Genomic DNA, 19,166 nt, shown 5'->3' on the forward strand with positions numbered 1-19,166 from the left:
TGTTTATGGTGCGAAGAACTTTAACGATGACATCACATCGTATCAAAGTGCTGTAAAACTGACGTTTGACCACTTTACTGTCCACTCTGTTCATCAAGCTCAGACTCTGTTTACGACCGGTCGTTTGTTCCATTCTCCTCCTGAAGTTTCCTCTTCGCCTCAGGTCACATGATCTGATGGCGTTGTTTTTGAAGTGACCTGTGAAGAGTTTATGGAGTTTCCAGTCAACAGCTTCATATTTAGTCCGCACCAGAGCAGCTAACCTAAACTGGGCTGATAGTCGCTGGGGAAAGACGGTGGATGGGGGGGTACCTGGGGGCCCAGCGTTAACCCTTGTTCTGCATCATCTCCTCCTCCTCCTGTTCCTCCTCTTCCTCCCCCTCTGTGTTTACTTTACTTCCTTCAAGAACTTTTCTTCTTTTTCCACTGCTTCAGTGGAGCTGGAACAACGACCTGGGCCCTGAGGTGACATCATTAACACCGAGGACACCAGGACACCAGGACTAAATCCTAACTGAGGAAAAACTTTGGAAGACACTGGAAAAAAATGTCAGAAACAAAAGAATTATCTGAACTGTGGAAAAAAAAACTCCATCAGAAGAAAAAAAATTGTGAAAACACAAAATCACCAAGGAAAAAACATTTGAGACTAAAATAAACGGATGACAAATTCACTTCCTTTTAAAGAAGAAACTAGAAAAAAAAAACCCAACTGAAACTGAATCCTCTGAATAACACTGAAGTATCACAGACGAGTACTGAGTACTCAGGAGTACTCCACCAAATACTCACAACAACAACTTTAAATGTATATCAAAGAAAGATCAAAGATCCTAAAAAATCTTCAATGAATTCTAAGAATAAATAAAAAACACAACAATGAGCCAAAAAGAATAAACTTCACAACAAAGTCTTTGAAAATTGACAGCTGAAAATAATTATATAATTAAATAAAAGCTACACCTCTGAAAAACAACACCATAGAGTTCAACCAAACATTGGAAAAGTTGAAAAACAACTAAAATTATAAAATGTGGAAAATATTCTCACATCATGTTGAATGAAAGAAAGAAAACGCACCAATACACGTCCAATTTTCTTTCTCAAAACTAAATAAACTTAAAATCCTTTAAAAATAATCATGTCATGAGTACCATAGTTTAAGACCCCCTATTGTACTAGATGAAATATTTAAAGTGCCCAGGTGGGGGGCAGTAAAGTAAGTCACATCTACAGGTCAAGTCCAAAGAAGTGAGGCTAGGCATGTTAGCATGTTAGCTTAGCCGAGCCTTGGTGAAAGCTTGCTGCTACACAAACAAAGTCAGAAACTATCGATACAACAGGAAGTGAAATGATGTCATCTGTGACCAGGTCGTTATTGGTTGGTTTGAACTGACAATCACGCACACTCACACACACACACACACATCAACATTAAGAAGATGGAAATTAAAAATAAAATAAAACAAAAATGGACTGTAGGTGTTGGACTGTCTCTGTGTAGAAATCAAACATCCACCTCTCCTCGGCCTCGGGCAGCTGGAAGTCATTACATACACACACACACACACACACACACACTGTGACTGTTTCCCCACATTATGAACGTCTTCAGCGCCAACTGTGTCAAAATCCAACTTACAGAGAGTCTCAAAAATCCAGAGCTGATCCAGAATCTTTCACTCATCATCTGTATCAAAGACCAAAGATCAATTAATCGATCAGTTATTTCATCAATAATACTCAGCAGGACGTTCTAACGATTTAAAGAGCAAAGACAGAATTTGGAGAAGTTCAGTTCTTCAGGTGACGTCAGGTTGGTGCTGAGACCTCAGTCCAGGACCTGGAACAGACTGAGGATCAGATCCAGGACCAGGTTTTTAATGAGTGGAAACTCCAGCAGAGAAGAAGCACTGCTGCTGTCACTGCTGCTGTCACTGCTGCTGTCACTGCTGCTGCTCTGAGGAACTTCAAAGACGTAGTGATGCAGGAACAAACAGGAAGAACTCACTTCTGCTCGGAATTTCCCAAGAAAATTATTATCATTTGTCATTTTACAACAGTCAGATATCCCTGAGGTCAGTGAACGCCCCATCGTCTGTAATACGTTCACTGAAACCTTCAGAAATTATTCACCAAAAACATTTGTAGAGTCCTCATTCAAATTCACCGGGCTGTAGTTTAACAGTGCGCTGAAACCTCAACGGGTCAGTGAACGCCTCACGTACTGTGGTGAATACAAGAAAAAATAATTTCAAAAGAGGCCAATCAAAACACTAAAATAATGGAAAATTGGTCTTTAATAAGTAGATAAAATTAAACCTCAACAGGTCAGTGAACGCCTCGACATTAAGGTCACTGAACTGCTGAGGATTCACTGTGTTGGTCAGAGAGAGTGAGGCGTTCAGGGCCGGTGCCTTCCTCACATTATCATGTCTCCTTTTATAAAAACTGTTTATTTTTGGTTTTCCGTTTCCTCCCTGATTATCTGTGTTCTCACGTGAACCGCGGACAGGTGATGACCTCAGATTGACCCACGTCCTGTTGGACAATGACAGGACATCGTCCATCTGCTGTCACAAAATTCATAATCAGGTTGTGTGGCCGTGGCGACAGGATTAGCCCAGGTTTATCAGCTGAACTGATGTGTTCAGAGTCAGCCGGGTTAGTTCAGGAACTCTGTAGTACAACATTGCAGCCAGTAGGGGCACTGTTTAGTTTAGTGACGGACCTTGAGTAAAGGAGTTTCATTCACTGAAATCATTTTTGACATATGTTTATGTTCGTTATTGGATATTTTATTTTTGTTGTAAATACCAAAAATTTAATTTTCAAGTTTTTTAAACATTCAAATTTGCTTCAGTGCAAAATGTCATTTTTTGGCTTCATTTCCATCACCGTGTTAAACACGTAAAAAATTACCCACAATCCTTCGCTCTTCCAACTACACGGACACAAACATACATCCATAAAAACTGCTGCCATGTTAAAATATTGTTTGATCATCAGTAAACGCCCACATAAAAACTGCTGCCATGTTAAAATATTGAAAATATTGATTGATCATCAGTAAACGCCCACGAAAACATCAAAATTAATTTACCAACAAGCACCGTCCACACACCAACCGAAAAGAGTGGCCGTCGGATTGGACAGACAGCGACCTCATCGATGCTGTTTGCTGTCCACCCTCAGGAATCGAGTGGACTTCTGTCTGACCATGTGATGCTGCTTCTGTGCGTCCTGAGCCTCCAAGATGGCCGCCTGCAAGGCCTGAGGGCAGAGTAGGGGGCGACACAGAGATGGAGGAGAGAAAATTATGATAACACACTCACAGACTCAAAGGAGTATATGTGTGAGTGTGTGTGAGTTACCTGGGCTGTGAAGGTGTCTCCCATCTGGATTCTCCTCACAGACTCCTCGTCTTTCTTCGTCAGCTTTAACTTCTGCTGCTCCTGAGGAACAAACAGGGTTCAACACCACAGACGACGACATGACTCGGCTACACCGAGGGGGGAGGGGTCAGAAACTATCGAAATGAACAAAAACACTCCTAAAACGGTGACGACGGACCCGAAGCTAAAGCTCTGAGTTAGCCTTCTGTTTAGATGAAGGCAGAGTTTTTGGGCAGAGAACTGAACGGGTCGCAGAGTGAAGAGGTTTGAAAACTTTTCAACAGCACTGGTGTAAACTGTGCTCCTTCTGACCGTGCTGGAGAAGCTAACTGAGCTAAGTGGCGTTCTACAGTTAGCCATCTCCATCTTTTCGTACTTCTCTTTCGAGTTTAACAGCTTTATACGAATGCTTTATCTCTCGGTTTTCCAAACTTCCAATGCAAATTTTCCCTTAAGTATGTTAAGGCGTGGTTGACACAGCACCACATACAGGCCTAGCATATGTACTACAGGGACCACAGTCCTTTAGCTCAGTTTAAACACTGAATGTGTTTGTACCAGATCTACTGTAGTCGTATCATATCGAATTGTATCGTATCGCAGCCGATAAAGCGATCTGAGTGATCAAATACCATAAAGTTAAGTACAACTTTCCAAACACATTGACCCAAATAGTACACATACGTATATTACCACAGTACTAGGTACTGAATATGACAAAGGGATTTTAATATTTTTTATTTCATTTTCTCCAACTTTTCTTTATTTAAACCCTAACCTGTTCAGATGAGCTCAGGTTTATCTGTGGTAACTAGTCTCCCTCAGTGGTGTAACGTCAGGACTGGTCACTGGGTTATGTGGTTACCTTGCAGTAGATCTTCAGCTCAGCCCCGTTGACAGTGGGGGGGTTGTAGAACTGGTCGAACAAACACTCCCACTCTTTGTTGAAGTGATTAACAAAGTCGATCTCCTTCACACACAGGACTCTCCTGCACACACACACACACACCACACATACATGAACAATAACGCATTAAAGTGTGTGTCTGTGTGTGTCCGGTGCGTGTGCTGACCTGTTGGTGACGATGATGGTAGACTTCCTGTGTCCAGGATACGGAGAGTGTTTCCTGAACACCTCACCGTCCAACTGTTTGACTGCGGACTTCTGTGAACACACACGCACGCTTTTTAAACTATGTCCCCACAAGTACAGCTAGACCTGAAAAACACGAGCCCAGCCAGCGTTCCCTGTGAGGACACAGTGCCCCCCTACGGCCACATTCTGTCACTACAGCAGCTGTCCTTCCAGACTTCTTTATGTTCATTATTCTGACACGTGACCAGATGTGGAAAATGCTGATGAAGAAGATGAGGAGAAAGAAAAGGAGGATGGAGACAGATGTTCCAGAAGGTTCTGGTTCTGGATGTGAGAACAACCCACGTGACTGGTCCTGGTCCTGGTCCTGGTCCTGGTGCCTGAACCAGACCTGATTACTAAATAAGAACTCAGATGGTTAGAGTGGTTAGAGATCCTTTTATTATTTATTTTAACACAGATATTTGTTTTCTTTTGTCTTGAAACAATTCTCTCTCTCTCTCTCTCACACACACACACACACGCACACGCACACGCACGCACACACACAGAGAGTTTTAAACAGTTAACGATGAACAAACTAATGAACTGTGGGTGAAAATCTAACAGTTGTGAACAGAGTCGTCACATCCTGCTGCCACAGCTTTAATGCATCATGACGTCACCCCCACATCAGTGGGGGCCAGATGTCCTAATGTGGTCGTTTGAAGGTTCTGCGCCCCCCACCCCCCACCCTCCACCCCGGTGATGCGACTACAGACAGCTGGGCGTGTCAGAGGCGTTGCATTGACAGACGTCAGAAAGCATCAGAAAACGGTGTTAGTGAGAGTCAGGTTTATTTTACAGGTAGGTCAGCACAGAGACAGGACAGAGGTCAAAGGTTATGCTGATGATCCGAACGCAGATGCTACAAAAATAGTGAGAAAAGTTTTTCGTCACCAGGTAAGAACAAAAGACTCATTTGATTTTATCGTCTTGTTGAAATGAAATAAAGAGAAACGACTGTAGAAAATGTTGTCTAGAAATGTTAGAAAAAAAATCAAAACTTCAAATCTAGTCTCTGAGATGAACGGTGTTACAATCTGCGCATGCAAATATATCTGAGAACACAAATTGCTTATAATAATAAAGCCCCACTATATGTATATAATATACACCAATATAATAATATATCTGAGAATATATACTGTACAGGTCCAAAGTCAAAACCCTGTTTATTCCTCATCCGGCTGCATGTGAAACAAAGAGGAGAAGAAAGAGAAGAGGAGAAGAAGATCAGAGAGTTCAAATGAGACAAACAGCATCGTCACATCCACTCCTCATCACACATTTTCATTTTTAGCCATTGGAGGGGAGAGGGGGGTTACTGAACTCACGACAGACAGACGGCAAAAACTTTCAAACCTGGAAAAGGTCGAAGCCTTGGGACTCGTAGAGGTCATAGGGTCGGATGATCCCGTCCTCCCTGATCAGGCGAACCGGTCGCAGTTTGGTGACTTCCTCCGTGGACTCTGCCACTCTGCACACGTGCACACAAACAAACACACACACACATATGTTTAAACTCAATTTGTTTTATGATGTCATTTACACAGGTGTGTCCAAAAACTGGCCTGCGGGCTGGTCATGGTACACCACATGAGTGACCGATGACTTATTCGTTGAGATTTTTTCACTTTTGTGACATCTGGTGACGTAGTACAGTAGTAAGTATTATTGTGTATTTTATGTATTTTTCATAATAACAACATTATTTTGTTAATTCAGTTAAATTACTTATGTTCACTTTTCCTTTATTCTCTGCCTATTTTTCAGTTAATTTTAATAATCTTTAAAAAACAAACAAACAAATTATTACTGAATTCTATTTTCTGAATTCATTATTTTATTCTTTTTAAGTCAATTGTTTACTTTTCTCTTTTTTAACTAATCTCCTCCACATGGAGTTTTAATATGTATACATATATTTTTGCAAATCCTTTTGTTTGTTTTGTTTGGATTGAAGGACAAATAAACAAAAACATTTTCCTACTGGACAAAAACAGGAACCGCATATGAGATATATTATATTAAGATGTTGGATGTTAGAAACTCATGCGTTCGGAGTAAAAAAAACCAAACAAACAGCGAACCATTCAAAAACAAACAGGAAGTGCCCACTGAGGCTCATGGTCAGGGAAGTGCACACGATGCTGTTATGGACCACAGTCCACGTGGGAAATCTCACCTTTCTTGACCTCTAGAGGGACAGCGTGAAATAGTAACGGTCAACAGGTTAACAGGAAGTGACCAAAGCGTCACATGACGTATGGAGGAAAGGGAGCATGGAGAGACTGAGGCTGCTGGGAAATGTAGGTTCAGACACAAGCAGGTCCTCAGTGCAGTGTTGCTGCGATAAAAAGATCAACGGTCACATGACCTCTGCGGCGAAGGTCACGCAAAATCTGCGGAAAAACCTTGAAAGCTATTCGGAGGACACAAGCCTAACGTTCTTCAGGGGTGGAGCTCCAGGAAGGAGTGGGGGCTGGAGGCGGAGTTACAGTGAGGGGCGCTGATGATGTCGTGAGTCAGCTGATGTTCATGGATGAGGACACAATGCAGAGACTTACCCAGAGGCCGCTGTGACACGAGCACATGCAAAACGCAAACAACGTGCTTCTGCTGTTGAAGCTCATCTGACCCCCCCCCCACTTCCTCATCACCTGATGACATCATTCATGATGTCATGGTGGCAGGAAGTTTAGGAGCTTCAATTTGTTTTATACTCACACGAAAAACACAGGAGACAGAAAAAAAATTTAAAACAACAAACAAAAACACAAACATAAAAATTAGTGAAGACAACAAACATTTACAGACACACAAACAAAGGAACGTTTCTCTGTGAACAGTACAGTGGAGTCTCTACCTCTGGATGCCCTGGAACGTGCTGCTCGCCATGTCTACGATGCCGCCCGTGGGCCGGGCCACCACGCCCACCAGACCTTTACCGATGCCTTTGAAGAATCCAGCTGCTCCCTCCTTCTTTGCTCCTGTGACCGAGAACAGACTGTTATTAAACTAAAGACTGAAGTAACAACAAGAACTTTTAGAAAGTACAAAGATTTTTGTGAACCAGGAAGACAAACCATTACCTTCCACTGGTTTGGTGACGATGCCCGTGACTCCACCCACAACACCCTAAACACAGATCAGGAGTAATAATTGTGCAAATAAAAACCGTTTTAAAAAGATTAATTTTGCTGATGACATCATCAGATTCCTACCTTCAGCAGACCTTTCCCTCCTTTAGCTAGACTTTCGCCAAAGTCTTTGGGCGGCCGGTTCATCTCCTCCCTCCGTTTCTGCTGGTACTCTTTGTCCATAGTGATAGCAGCAAGACCTTTACCCACCGAACCTGTGATCTTGGACACCATGCCTGCAGCGCCACCTGCAAGTTAACGATAGTCATAATTATTTCAGTATAACAGAGATGACTACAGGAGTGAATCGACTGCATAGAGAAATAAAAATCTAAATGTTTTTCCCTACCAACAGTGTGACCCAAAAGACTGCGGACACCAATCACCAAACCTTCAGCAAACTCTTCAGGACCCTGAACGGCACCCTAAAAAAACACAAAGAAGAACACAGACGCCACATGAATTATCAGTCTGCTGATTTTTTTTCTTTAGTGCTGACAAATCCAGTGTCATGTTTATTTGAAAACCTTGTACCTGGAAAGGTTCGTAAAAAAAGGCCTCCACACCCTCAGACAGACCTCGGATCAGCCCAAAAGGATTTCCTAGGACGTCCAGACCCAGAACTAGAACGTACATCTGCCTCAGGAACTGTTGTTAAAAAAAAAGACAAACATGTACCTGACTGTAAAAATAAGATATATTTTGAAAAAAATGTCCTCAAGGGCAAAATTGAATAGTTATTGACATTAAGTCATGGACCAGATGTTGGGATGTTGCGAGCCTAGGCCGGTAGTTTGAAACCACCTTCACTGTTTTACTGTTGTATAAACAATGGCAGTTAGCTATTGAGTTGAAGAATTTGTGATTTCTCAGGGAAGAAGCAGAGGTCAAAGGTCATTTTCACCTGCTCGGAGTAGTGTCGAATCACCGCCCACATCAACTTGTCTCTCTGGTAAAATTGGTACTTCACCTCGAAGAAGGCCAGTCTGTCAGACACGGAGAAGAGACACTGATGTCACAGCCAATCAAATACTTTACGTAATACTTACGATTTGAACAGAAACAACGTGAAGCTCACTTGAAGATGAGATCGTCCACGTCTGTCAGTGTGGCACCGATACTTTTCAGCAGAAGGTTGAAGGACTGAATGGTCGCGACTTCCTGAGCCGAGTCCTCACCGCTGGAGCCCAGAGACAAACTGAGGTGCAGCTGAAATTGACACAAAAACACACAGTGAAAATGAAGGGACAGACAAACAAGCAGACTTAAACAGTTCTAACATCTCAGCACCTTGATGGGTGAAATGTGGAAGTGTTCAAAGAAGCTGAGTTGTGACGTGTCATTGAGCGAGGCTGCCATCAGCTGAGTCTGCAGCTGCTGCAGGTCCTTCTCAATCAGCCCGCACTGAAACACACACACACACACACACCGCATTAGTCTTCCTCTCAGACAACACCGGCGTTGAACCTTCAACCTGCCTCTTACCTTCTTCCTGCTGGTCTGCAGGTCAGTAGGAGGAGAGAACAGACCCAAGGTGGCTCCCAGAAAACCCTGGTCAACCTTCACCGCCATCTCCTGGACCAGAGCCATGAAGTACCTGACGCACAAACAGAGGGTTGACACAGACAGGTCCAAGTGTGGGGGCGCTGTTGAGCTATTGCATCTCTGAGGATTATACTTACTTGACCTGCATGACGTTGCTGTGCTGGTTGAACCTAGTGATGATGGACAGGTCTATGAATGGCTTTGGTTCTGGAGGAGTGGAGTAAAGACTGGTATCAGCTCACTTTAAACACATGACAGAACCAGAGATTTATGAACACCAACTGCTGGTCCACTGCTGCCTCCTGGTGTCTGGTTTGTGTCATTTTGTGGTTAAAGTTGTACCAGAAGTTCAAACCAACAAAGTTTTCAACATTGAACTGAATTATGAGGCATCTGGTGTGAATGTTCTCATCTTTGTGTGGGTCACTGAATGGTGACCAGTTAGCATCAACATCAGATTAGCTTAGCATTGTTTTTTAACTTTATCTCTTCCTCTTCATGTCAGGACTCACCTGAATCCAGAGCGATTGATTTTGGTGGAGGAACTGGATGGAAGATGATGGGGAATATGCCACCAGGGATCTGGTTGTCCACCTGTAGATACAACAGTCCAGTGAAGGTAGAAGTGTAAAAGGAAGCGGCCGACCTGGACTGTGAACATCTTCTGGTGTTTGTATTTACCTGGAACCAGTGCAGCTGAGCTCTCAGGCTCTTCTGGTGCGGTGACTGTTTAAACTCCACGTTGATCCCAGACAGGAAGTTCCTCCTCACCTGACAGGAATGTGGCTGACGCATCATCATGACAGCTCCACTTAGGTTGACCTGAGGACGGTGACATCACAACGTTGTGGTCATTTAGGGACAGGAAGATTCTGGAAGTGAGGAAATAACCCTAGATCCTGACCTCCAGGTTACTGGCTAGTTTGACCCAGCCTCCCTCCGACTTCCCACTCAGCTGATTCTGGTAGGTCTTCTCCAGGAGAATAATGTTCTTCTGACTCAGAGGCTTCCATCGGTTCTTTGGCTTCATTTCCCAGACAACACCTGAGCTGTGATGTGATGTAGAGACACCTGCTGGTTACTCTTGTATTAACCCAGTTACAATATCCACTAACATGTTAATAATCTACTAGTTTACATGGTAACCATCTGCTTATTAACCAGGTACTAATTCAACTAACTAACTAATTTAATTTAATCGAAACTAGCATAAACCAGATCAGTACCTGGGTAAACATAAAAAGATCTTTCTTCAATTTCTGTGAGTGTAACTGTGCTGCATTCAAATAAACAGGCCCAGGTTTCACACCAAGTTATTAAAATGTGAATTATAATGAGTAAGTAAATTAACAGGTGCTACTTTGCTTATTTACCTCGTATTAACCTGGTGTTAAGGCGTAAATATTGTGTCTAGTATCAGATCCTCACTTGTGTTTTTAAGAGTTTTTCTGTTGTTTAACTCGGTGCTTGTAACTTGGTACTAACCTGTCGCAGAAGAGAAGAAATCTGTTGGTAAACCTGGTAATGATCCTGGTTCTAGTTTAACTTAAATAACTGATAAAAGCTTGATTAAACTGTTAACCACTCTGAAGTCACCAGATCGATCAGCAGTTCAAACTAACCTTAACTAATTATTAACCAGGTATTAATTAACCTTATACTAAACTCTTGGTATATTTAATATCACATCAACCTGCTACTGTAACAAATGTACTTGAAGTTTTGACCTGTAGAGTTTCTGTAAAGTCGCAGTAAAACCTGTAGTGTTGTAGTACCGCTGCCTACCTGGTGATGCCGATGTAGGCGATCTCCTGTCGGCTGTTGTTGTTGACCAGTGACAGTCCGAGGTTTTGCAGAGATAATTTCACTTCTTGCTCAAACTGTTCCAGCTCCTCGGCCTGCCGAGCTTTGGTCACCACGCCAAGGTCCTCAGTGAACAGCACCACCCGCTGGCGACCGTCCAGAAACGACACCCAGTGAATTTGAGACAAGTCTTCACAGGAGAACTGACCCGAATCGTCCTGCGGGGGCAGACAAACAAACAATAAAGTCTATGTGAAAAAACAATTCCTTTATTTTAATAGAAAAAGTTGGACTTTATGCAATGACCATCAGTAACTGACCCTCAGCAGGTCCAGCTCTCCCGTGTGAGTCATGCAGCTCCAGGTCAGAGTTCTGACGCATGTTGGTTCATCCCATACGAACATCTTGGCCTGACCGGGGTCCAGCTGATGGACAGTTGTCGATCCGCTGAGGAAATGGTGGTTTTAATATTTGAGAAAAAAAAACCTAGACATAGATGTGGGTGGAACCTGAGTCTCTGACCTCTGTCTGTATTTGATGGTGACCCAAGGAGTGTGGTTAACCATCAGAGCAGGGGCAGCTCCTTCGTAGTAGTTGTTGAAACTGACGACGGTGGAGTGATCCGAGACGCTTACGTCCACAATGATACCACCGCACTGAAGACAAACAAACAAACAAACAAACATGTCAGTCCAACAAACAGTCCAGCAGCAGCGTGGTGCATAGACCAGTCTCACCCACCATGTCCAGACTCAGCAGCGTGCCGCTGTCCTGGCGGTTAAAGAAGAACAAGTTGGAGGCAGAATCAGAGCCAACCACACGGACGCACAACCTCTCCGACTCGTTCTCTGGCCACAGAGGCAAACACTGCAACGACAGCACGGGTCAGTGACACCACAACAGAGAGTGGAATAGATACTGACCAGTAAAAATGACTGGATGGTTTTTACCTCTGTGGAGGCCACGTAGTGCCACCTGACGGATGTGTGCTGGCTGACCTCGCCCACTTCGAGCTCATACGATGATTTGTTGACCAGGGTGTAGAACGGACTCATGGTAACGATCCTGGTCAGATTGAAGCTGCTCATGCCGATGCTGATGCCCACCTGGACCACACGGACATCATTCATCAATCTGATCCACAGAGACATTCCCACTAGTTCCACACCCACCACACCAGCAATAAAAGATTTACCAGAAAGTCCAAGTTCTGGGCGGGGCAGCGGACGCAGCCGTAGCTCCCAACGGTGTCAAGAGAGAAGCCATCAGACCAGGAGCTGGTGGAGACAGACAACTGGATCTGGAACAAAGTCCAACAAAAGTTTAGTCATTAAAGTTCAGTTAAATTCAGTGGTTCTCTTCTGAGAACTTCCTGCTCTAAGGGTTCCTTCTTCTGTTCTAGAGCCTTCTTCTCTGTCTTTGCTCCTCACCATTGTCATCCTCACAGCTGCTCCTCAGTGTTCTTCTAAATAAAAGGTTTGACTTTCAGCCGTCTCACCTTGTTCTTGCGGAACAGAGTCTTCTTCCTGAAGGAGAAGAGGATAACGTCTCTGTAGTCGGCCGGGTGTTTGACGCTGACATCCTCGGCTCGGTACTGCAGCACCCTGGACGTCTTGTTGATGATCCAGTAGGGACTGAACAGTGACAGCAGCAGATTGCTGGGGGTCCTGACCACGTGGACGTTCACGTCCACTGTCATGTTGGTGTCCGTTTCACAGGTGAGACACACAGAGAAGAACTCTGGTAATTCCTGTTTGATACTCAGATGTCCGTGCCAGTCGCGTCCCTGGTACCTCAGCAGAACCAAGGACAAAACCTCGCCAGAGATACAGGCGTTGACCAGGTCTGATGTACTCCCTTCAAAAAGATCGTACGAGTCTGTGGATCTCTGAGGACGAGGAGAAGTTTTGGATATTAGAAGTATTATTAACAATAACAAACTTCATCGGTTTGTTTATTTAAATCTTACATCATTATATCAGATATTGGCAAAAAGTTAATATCGGTCATCCCTACTTTATACTTAAATTCACTGAACTCAGGATTTAATATTGATACAGCCTAATAATGTGCAGTACTTTGTGCTAGTGTTACTTAACCTGTCTGTTAAGGTATTTATATATTTTACCTCCATCATGTAGCGAACAGTGTAGGGCATCAGATTACGCAGCGTCACCATTGGATGGAGGTGGATAACGTAGGCGGGATCCCAACCGTCCTCTCCGTGGCTGGTGATGTGTCGCAGCTCATCAGGAATGGCCAGAGTGCTGACCACTAGTGGGAGGAGGCCACTGTCTGTGGCTAAGCACTGCAGGACTGCAGCCACCTCAGAGCTGCGGTGAACCTGCTCCTTCCACGAGATGCAGGTGGAGGACACATTGTACTGACCCTCCAGTGCACCAGCCGGGCACACGAACAGCTGACACCTGCAGGTGGAGGGTAGTATTACGTTAGTTTTTGTCAGGACAGGACGTCAGTGAGGCAGAATGACACGGACCTGTAGGCTTCCAATGAGACGTGGAACTCTGTCTCAGGCTCCGCCATTCCAATACTCTGCATACTCCTGGATGTCGGACAATACTTTAGGACCTTGAAAGGCACCAGGAAGTGATTCTTTATCTATAAAAAAAAAAAATTAAACAATTACTGACAAACAAGAGAAAAAAAGTATAGGACAAAAAGGCTCCTGACACAGGACGTTGACGATAATCAATTGATCCATTGATCGTATGATGAATAATAATGAAGCCAATAAGTCTGTCGGCCTCAATACGTGTCATGAAATAGATGCATTTCTACAGTTTTCTATTTATGGCTGGCACTGAAAGGGCAACCATAATGTTGATATGGCCCCTGGTGAAAGTGAGTTCGACAACCCCCATCTGAGTTCAGGAGCTGAATCTGAGAAGCTTTTATTTAGTCCCGCAGCTCAGACGATCAAAGAGAAATAAGTGAGAAGGTTCCCTCACCTGCAGAGGAGAGCGAATCGTGACGACCTTGTTGCCGTCTGTGGCGTCAACCTGCAGCAGCACAGACACAGCCTCCTGCAGCATCGGCCCCCGGACGTTATAGAGACGACGCCCTGGTTTGTCCACGGCAATGTTAGAGATCTCACTGTATCCAGTTGGTACTGAGATGTGACAAGACAAGGAGGAAGAGTCAGATGTTGAGTTAAAAAATGATGAAATGATGAAGGAAATGAAAAGATTTTCAGTGACATGGCAGCGTCAGCCAGTGTGTTTGGTCTTCAGATACTGACCGATGCTCAGGTTGAACAGGCAGCTCTCCTGACGCTGCAACGCCGACAGGTTGGACATGAACTGCCGCTTGAATGAGGAGTGCTCCAAGTCCACACTCTGATCCACCCCCAGCTCGTGGAGTTTACCCTGCATTGGGGCCCCCACCATTCTGAGGGTAGCACTGTGCTGCAGGATGAGTGGAATCCCCAGAGAGTTCCTGATGGTGAACGGAGCCTTTTCCTTCATGGAGTAGTTGAAGGTGGAAGCAGCACCTTCAGAGAACGCCTGAGTAAAAAAAAAAAATATATATATATATATTGTGTTTTAAATATGGGAAGTAGCAGCACCTGGTGGTTGGGTTCTACTGTAGGGAATACTTGATAACACCTAGTCAGGGGTTGGGTTCTACTGTAGGGAATACTTCCTGATAACACCTAGTCAAGTAGGGATGTAACGATACATCGTCAATTGGTTAAAAATTGATACAAATGTGTGACAATTCTCATTGTTTGAAATAAAAAATGTACAGACATTACTTTTGTGAGGTTTTAGACAATAAGGAACAAAAGGACAGCTCTAGAAAATACCTCTGAGACGTGTAAGAATACTGCTATTGTGGGAAAATACCTTAACAAGGTTAGTATTTTAGTATGTGGTGACAATATACCTTGGCCAGGTTTTGGAAAACGTTAAGGCAGCACTTCGACACGGTGATGTTCATGGTGTCTGTGGAGCAGATGTTGATGGCTGTTCTGGGTTCAGGCAGAATCACAAACTCGTCACCGTGAACTGGAGTCTTGTCTTGTACTGGGTTGTTCTTCATCTACACCAACAAACCAGGACATTTGAATGAATGACTTCATGTTGGTCACAGTGATGTGTTCAATACGTGGTGTTGGGTCTACCTCCAGTTCCAGTTTCCACCGTCGACTGCCACCGTCCACCCTCTCGATCAGTGGTTCCCAGACCGCTTGAATCTCATTGAAGTAGTTCACCTGCAAGTACAACACCGGGTTACTTCGTCAAAGTATTTTATACTGTGTATTACTAAAAAGGATTTTCAGTTGTGGGCACACGTGTTTGAATGTGCGTTTTATTAAATTTTTGATCCTTGTTGATGTTTGAGTTCAGTTGAAGTATTTGTGTACTTCAGGTGTGACTCACCTCCAAAGTCATGTTGGCTTTCACCTCCAGCATAGACGACCAGTTCTTGGCAGCTCCAGTAAACGAGGACTCAGCCAGCAGCAGAGGAACCGTCTGATGACCCAGACCGGACTCCAGCGTGACCTGGATCACCTGAGCACAGCAGACCAGACCAGATGAGTGTGGGCGTGGTCTCCTTACAGTTGTTAAAGTAGTGACATGTCCAGGTACCTTGACTTCAGCGTTGAAGCTCTCGCCCCGGTTGCGTTCATCAGGTTCTTTGTAGCTTTCGGTGATCTCCATGGCCTGTTCCACCCCCAGGAACCAGAAGTTACAGTCATAGATGTTCTTCACCGACCACAAGTTCACCACTCCGGCTGTGTCTGGACTCTGCTCCTCAGGTGGCTTTGGTGTCATGGCCGCTGTGATCGTCATCACTGTGTTGATGATGAACGGTGACACCTGCACGAGAACATGATGAGGTCACTGATGAGGTCACCGATCTATTTTCAGAAGCTGAAACCTTTCTCACCTTGACAATGATTTCCTCCACCAACACTGAGCCGCTCAGAGGCTGGTTGGGCTTGGTTTTTGTTTCTAAGGTGACAGAGCAGGGTCTCAAGACCTACGAGAGAACATCAAAGATATGAATCATAGGACGAATATAGATCTGGTTAAGTCACCAAGTGACCCCGCAGTCAGACAATAAGTCACGTGATGTCACGGTGGCATTCCAACAAGTCAAGTTCTGATATTTAGTCTCTGAATGGCTGAATGCAACAGAGCTGAGTTATGGAAGTGACATCTGCACTGACCCCATTGGCTATAATTGACTACTATTAATCAATGGTCTGTACAGGTATGTCATGTGGTAATGTGTGTGTGTGTGTGTGTGTGTGTGTGAACCACCATTTTGAGTTTTAGAACCTACAATCTGATTTATTAAAATCAGAAAAGCAGTACCGTCTGTGACATTGTTTATATCACAAACCCAGTAGTCATGTCAACTAACCATGTGAACTTGTTAAGTTCTGTGGTTCTACTGATGGTGACCTGCCTGGCTGGACTACTCACAGTGGTGACGGCCTTGTCCATCTGGTTCCTGATGAGTGGACATGCCAGGACACTGAGGTCTCTCAGTTCTGCCTTCATGCTCTGGCTCCCATCGTCATCGAGCTGCAGCGTGATTTCAGACTGAAAAACTGCCACCAGTGCAGGGGCATCTGCCTTCATCAGGCTGGCGACAAACATCACCTCAGGGTCGACCACCACCGCCCGCACACGGGTCTTCAGCTGGGCTCCTGTGGAGAGTGTAGATCCATAATATTACTGAGGTGGACTGGACAGACCATGCTGCTGCCAAGGTCCAGGACTGACCTGTCTTGGTGTCACTCCGAGGTTCGGCTGTTTGTCTCAGTGGTAGTCTGTCACTTGTTGCCACAGCAGCAGCTGGAGCAGAACTCTGAGGCACAGCTTGCAGGAAGAACTCTGCCACGGCCATCAAGAACTCTACGCTGGCGCAGACGTAGAGTTTCTGCAGGACCGCCGTCACCTCCCGCTCACTGCTGTCCTGACGGTACTGCACCTCGATCATGGACCCTGACGTCTCCTCATCTCTGCGCCCGACCATCCTGCACAGACATCCTGGTTCAGATTACCATCAATGTAAATCTCTGATCAGTAGAGGGCAGTCCTCACCTTGATGTCACTCTCTCCAGGCCCGTCCTAAGGTCGTCCAGGGTGCAGTCCATCAGCTCCATGGTCAACTCTATGTTACCACCACTTAGAACCTGTCCTGAAGTCCTTAGCTGCTGCAGCATAAAGCCCCCGAGCCTGAGGTCCTCCTGGTGCTGCAGGACAGCAAGCTGCAGGAACCAGTGAAGATAAGAACTAGTTAAACACTAGTATTGCAGTATCAGCCAGACCATGAAACTAGTTGATGAAAAAATCTTCAACCCTAACTTCACCAGGTCCAGTCAGAACCTTCATGAACCCATGAAGTTCCAGGTGTTGGACTCTGACACTGACCTGGGGTTTGTTACCGCTCCTGAACAGAACCAGACCCAGAGATTCGATGTTGAAGTTGAACCTGACCGACTCCACAGACTCCTGAGCCGACTCTTTGGTTTCCGTCCCACTGGTTTTTCCAAAGTCGTCTGTGAAAACAAATCAAACCAGGCCACGCTTACATCGCCACCTGCTGGTGGTTTGCCACAGCAACTCTCCTCTCAGACCAAACTTCCTGCCTGTGATCATGTGACTGTAATCTTTCTGCTGACCTGCGGGGGCACTTTCAGCTGCTTTCACTCTCACACTGGTCTCCTCCAGTTTGGGGGCGCTGTTCTGTAGACTGCCAGCCTCACCGAGGTTCTCCATCAGGATCTGCAGCAAGACTTTGAGATCCTCCTGACTCAGCGCCACCTGCAGGAAAACAAACACAGTTTACAGTATGGTCTGTCACCACACAGTGTCCAAGCTCCCAGTGATCTCTATTCTATCTATTTCTATCTGTCTGTCTCTCTGGTCTATTATTCACAGTATCCATCTACTGTGTGAAGTGCAGACGTGTCACATGACCACAGACTGTACCTGAGGATGGTCACATGATGTCTGGATGAAAAGAGAAGATGAAGAAGGTTTAAAACTCTGGTGGTCTGTCTCTCTGTCCGTCTGGGAGTCAGTCAGTCTGACATTCAGTCTTTTTGTGAGTGAGTTGTTTCTTCTTATCCTCTCCACACTCTCCTCTGAGATGAAGAAGGAGGATAAGATGGGGAAGAGGAGGCTCCCCATCTTTCCCTCCTTCTTCAACCCCCCCTTTGACTTTTATTTCTTTCTTCCTCCTCCCCCTGTCTCTATCCCTCTCTCCTTGTCCACGATCCACCACTCACACCATGCCGTCTCCCCTCTTCTCACCTTCATAGGCTTCAGATATCCGTCCACCTCGACGGCAGGGATCTTCTTGAACCAGGCAGCAGAAACATTTCTCTTGACGTTGAGACCCAGGTTGACGGGCTCCAGCAGTTCACTGCTGAGACCCTCAGAGTTCTCAGCTGTGCTGGTCCTGGACCCACAGACACAGCAACATGGTCACTTCATCTTTCTTTATAAACTTGAATATTAATGTTTAGACTGAAGACTGACCTGGACAGTTTCAGCTGCGACAGCTGCACCTCGATGTTGTCGATGACGGCAGGCAGCGAACAACCATCTACAGGCAGGAACGAGAAGCTGTTTCTCACTGTGATCAGACCCAGGTCCATCACCAGTGCATTCTGGGAGGTGGACGATTGTGGGACAATGATGAGTGGTGCCTTCAGCTTAGTTTCCAAAGAAAGACGGAAACTCTTCTGAGCCAAGTCTCGGACACTGGATGCGGCCTTCTCTGCTGCCTGGGCCGTGGCTGCGCTCAGAGCCTCTTTAGCCATCTGGAAGTTACTGCTGAAGTTCTTCAGGAAAAAGAGTTTATATGAATTGAATTGATATACTATATTTAACAATATTAATATTTTTTAATATAATAAAAAATATTATATATGGGTGTGTGTGTGTGTGTGTGTGACTCACCAGCAGGGACATAAAGAACTTGTGCAGATAAACCACCTGGATGCAGCCCACATTCAGCTTAATGTGTCCATCAGTCTGTGACGTGTCAGTGTAACCAGCGCCCTCTGTGGCTGTAGGAGTCAGACTAATGGCAAAGCTGAAAACCTCATCACCCACGATTGAGATGGCCTGAAGGACAGAGAGGGCAAACGTTACAGTC

At 45.0% G+C, this 19,166-nt stretch overlaps 1 protein-coding gene across 1 annotated transcript in view; it reads right to left on the reverse strand.

Annotated features, from left to right (window-relative positions):
* vps13c (vacuolar protein sorting 13 homolog C) overlaps positions 1–19,166 on the reverse strand; it is a 38,039-nt gene that overhangs the window by 2,223 nt on the left and 16,650 nt on the right. The window contains exons 43-86 of the mRNA XM_025055691.1: positions 18,968–19,135; positions 18,545–18,849; positions 18,317–18,464; positions 17,683–17,824; positions 17,420–17,559; positions 17,102–17,253; positions 16,781–17,034; positions 16,478–16,704; positions 15,936–16,028; positions 15,635–15,865; positions 15,425–15,556; positions 15,166–15,255; positions 14,928–15,083; positions 14,281–14,545; positions 13,991–14,151; positions 13,519–13,640; positions 13,150–13,447; positions 12,520–12,909; positions 12,217–12,321; positions 11,972–12,127; positions 11,763–11,888; positions 11,544–11,677; positions 11,342–11,468; positions 11,004–11,239; positions 10,123–10,267; positions 9,900–10,040; positions 9,731–9,812; positions 9,356–9,425; positions 9,159–9,270; positions 8,964–9,077; positions 8,752–8,882; positions 8,578–8,659; positions 8,208–8,321; positions 8,023–8,098; positions 7,758–7,921; positions 7,626–7,671; positions 7,400–7,523; positions 5,896–6,010; positions 4,469–4,560; positions 4,261–4,384; positions 3,375–3,455; positions 3,083–3,273; positions 313–3,021; positions 64–198 (exon numbers count right to left, since the gene is read on the reverse strand). Of these exons, the coding sequence (XP_024911459.1) occupies positions 3,166–3,273; positions 3,375–3,455; positions 4,261–4,384; positions 4,469–4,560; positions 5,896–6,010; positions 7,400–7,523; positions 7,626–7,671; positions 7,758–7,921; positions 8,023–8,098; positions 8,208–8,321; positions 8,578–8,659; positions 8,752–8,882; positions 8,964–9,077; positions 9,159–9,270; positions 9,356–9,425; positions 9,731–9,812; positions 9,900–10,040; positions 10,123–10,267; positions 11,004–11,239; positions 11,342–11,468; positions 11,544–11,677; positions 11,763–11,888; positions 11,972–12,127; positions 12,217–12,321; positions 12,520–12,909; positions 13,150–13,447; positions 13,519–13,640; positions 13,991–14,151; positions 14,281–14,545; positions 14,928–15,083; positions 15,166–15,255; positions 15,425–15,556; positions 15,635–15,865; positions 15,936–16,028; positions 16,478–16,704; positions 16,781–17,034; positions 17,102–17,253; positions 17,420–17,559; positions 17,683–17,824; positions 18,317–18,464; positions 18,545–18,849; positions 18,968–19,135 (6,279 nt within the window). The 3' untranslated portion in view covers positions 64–198; positions 313–3,021; positions 3,083–3,165. The remainder of the gene's footprint in view (positions 1–63; positions 199–312; positions 3,022–3,082; positions 3,274–3,374; positions 3,456–4,260; positions 4,385–4,468; positions 4,561–5,895; positions 6,011–7,399; positions 7,524–7,625; positions 7,672–7,757; positions 7,922–8,022; positions 8,099–8,207; positions 8,322–8,577; positions 8,660–8,751; positions 8,883–8,963; positions 9,078–9,158; positions 9,271–9,355; positions 9,426–9,730; positions 9,813–9,899; positions 10,041–10,122; positions 10,268–11,003; positions 11,240–11,341; positions 11,469–11,543; positions 11,678–11,762; positions 11,889–11,971; positions 12,128–12,216; positions 12,322–12,519; positions 12,910–13,149; positions 13,448–13,518; positions 13,641–13,990; positions 14,152–14,280; positions 14,546–14,927; positions 15,084–15,165; positions 15,256–15,424; positions 15,557–15,634; positions 15,866–15,935; positions 16,029–16,477; positions 16,705–16,780; positions 17,035–17,101; positions 17,254–17,419; positions 17,560–17,682; positions 17,825–18,316; positions 18,465–18,544; positions 18,850–18,967; positions 19,136–19,166) is intronic.

Source organism: Cynoglossus semilaevis, chromosome 5 (assembly GCF_000523025.1).
Source record: "Cynoglossus semilaevis isolate Cse_v1.0 chromosome 5, Cse_v1.0, whole genome shotgun sequence".
Classification (NCBI taxonomy): domain Eukaryota; kingdom Metazoa; phylum Chordata; class Actinopteri; order Pleuronectiformes; family Cynoglossidae; genus Cynoglossus; species Cynoglossus semilaevis.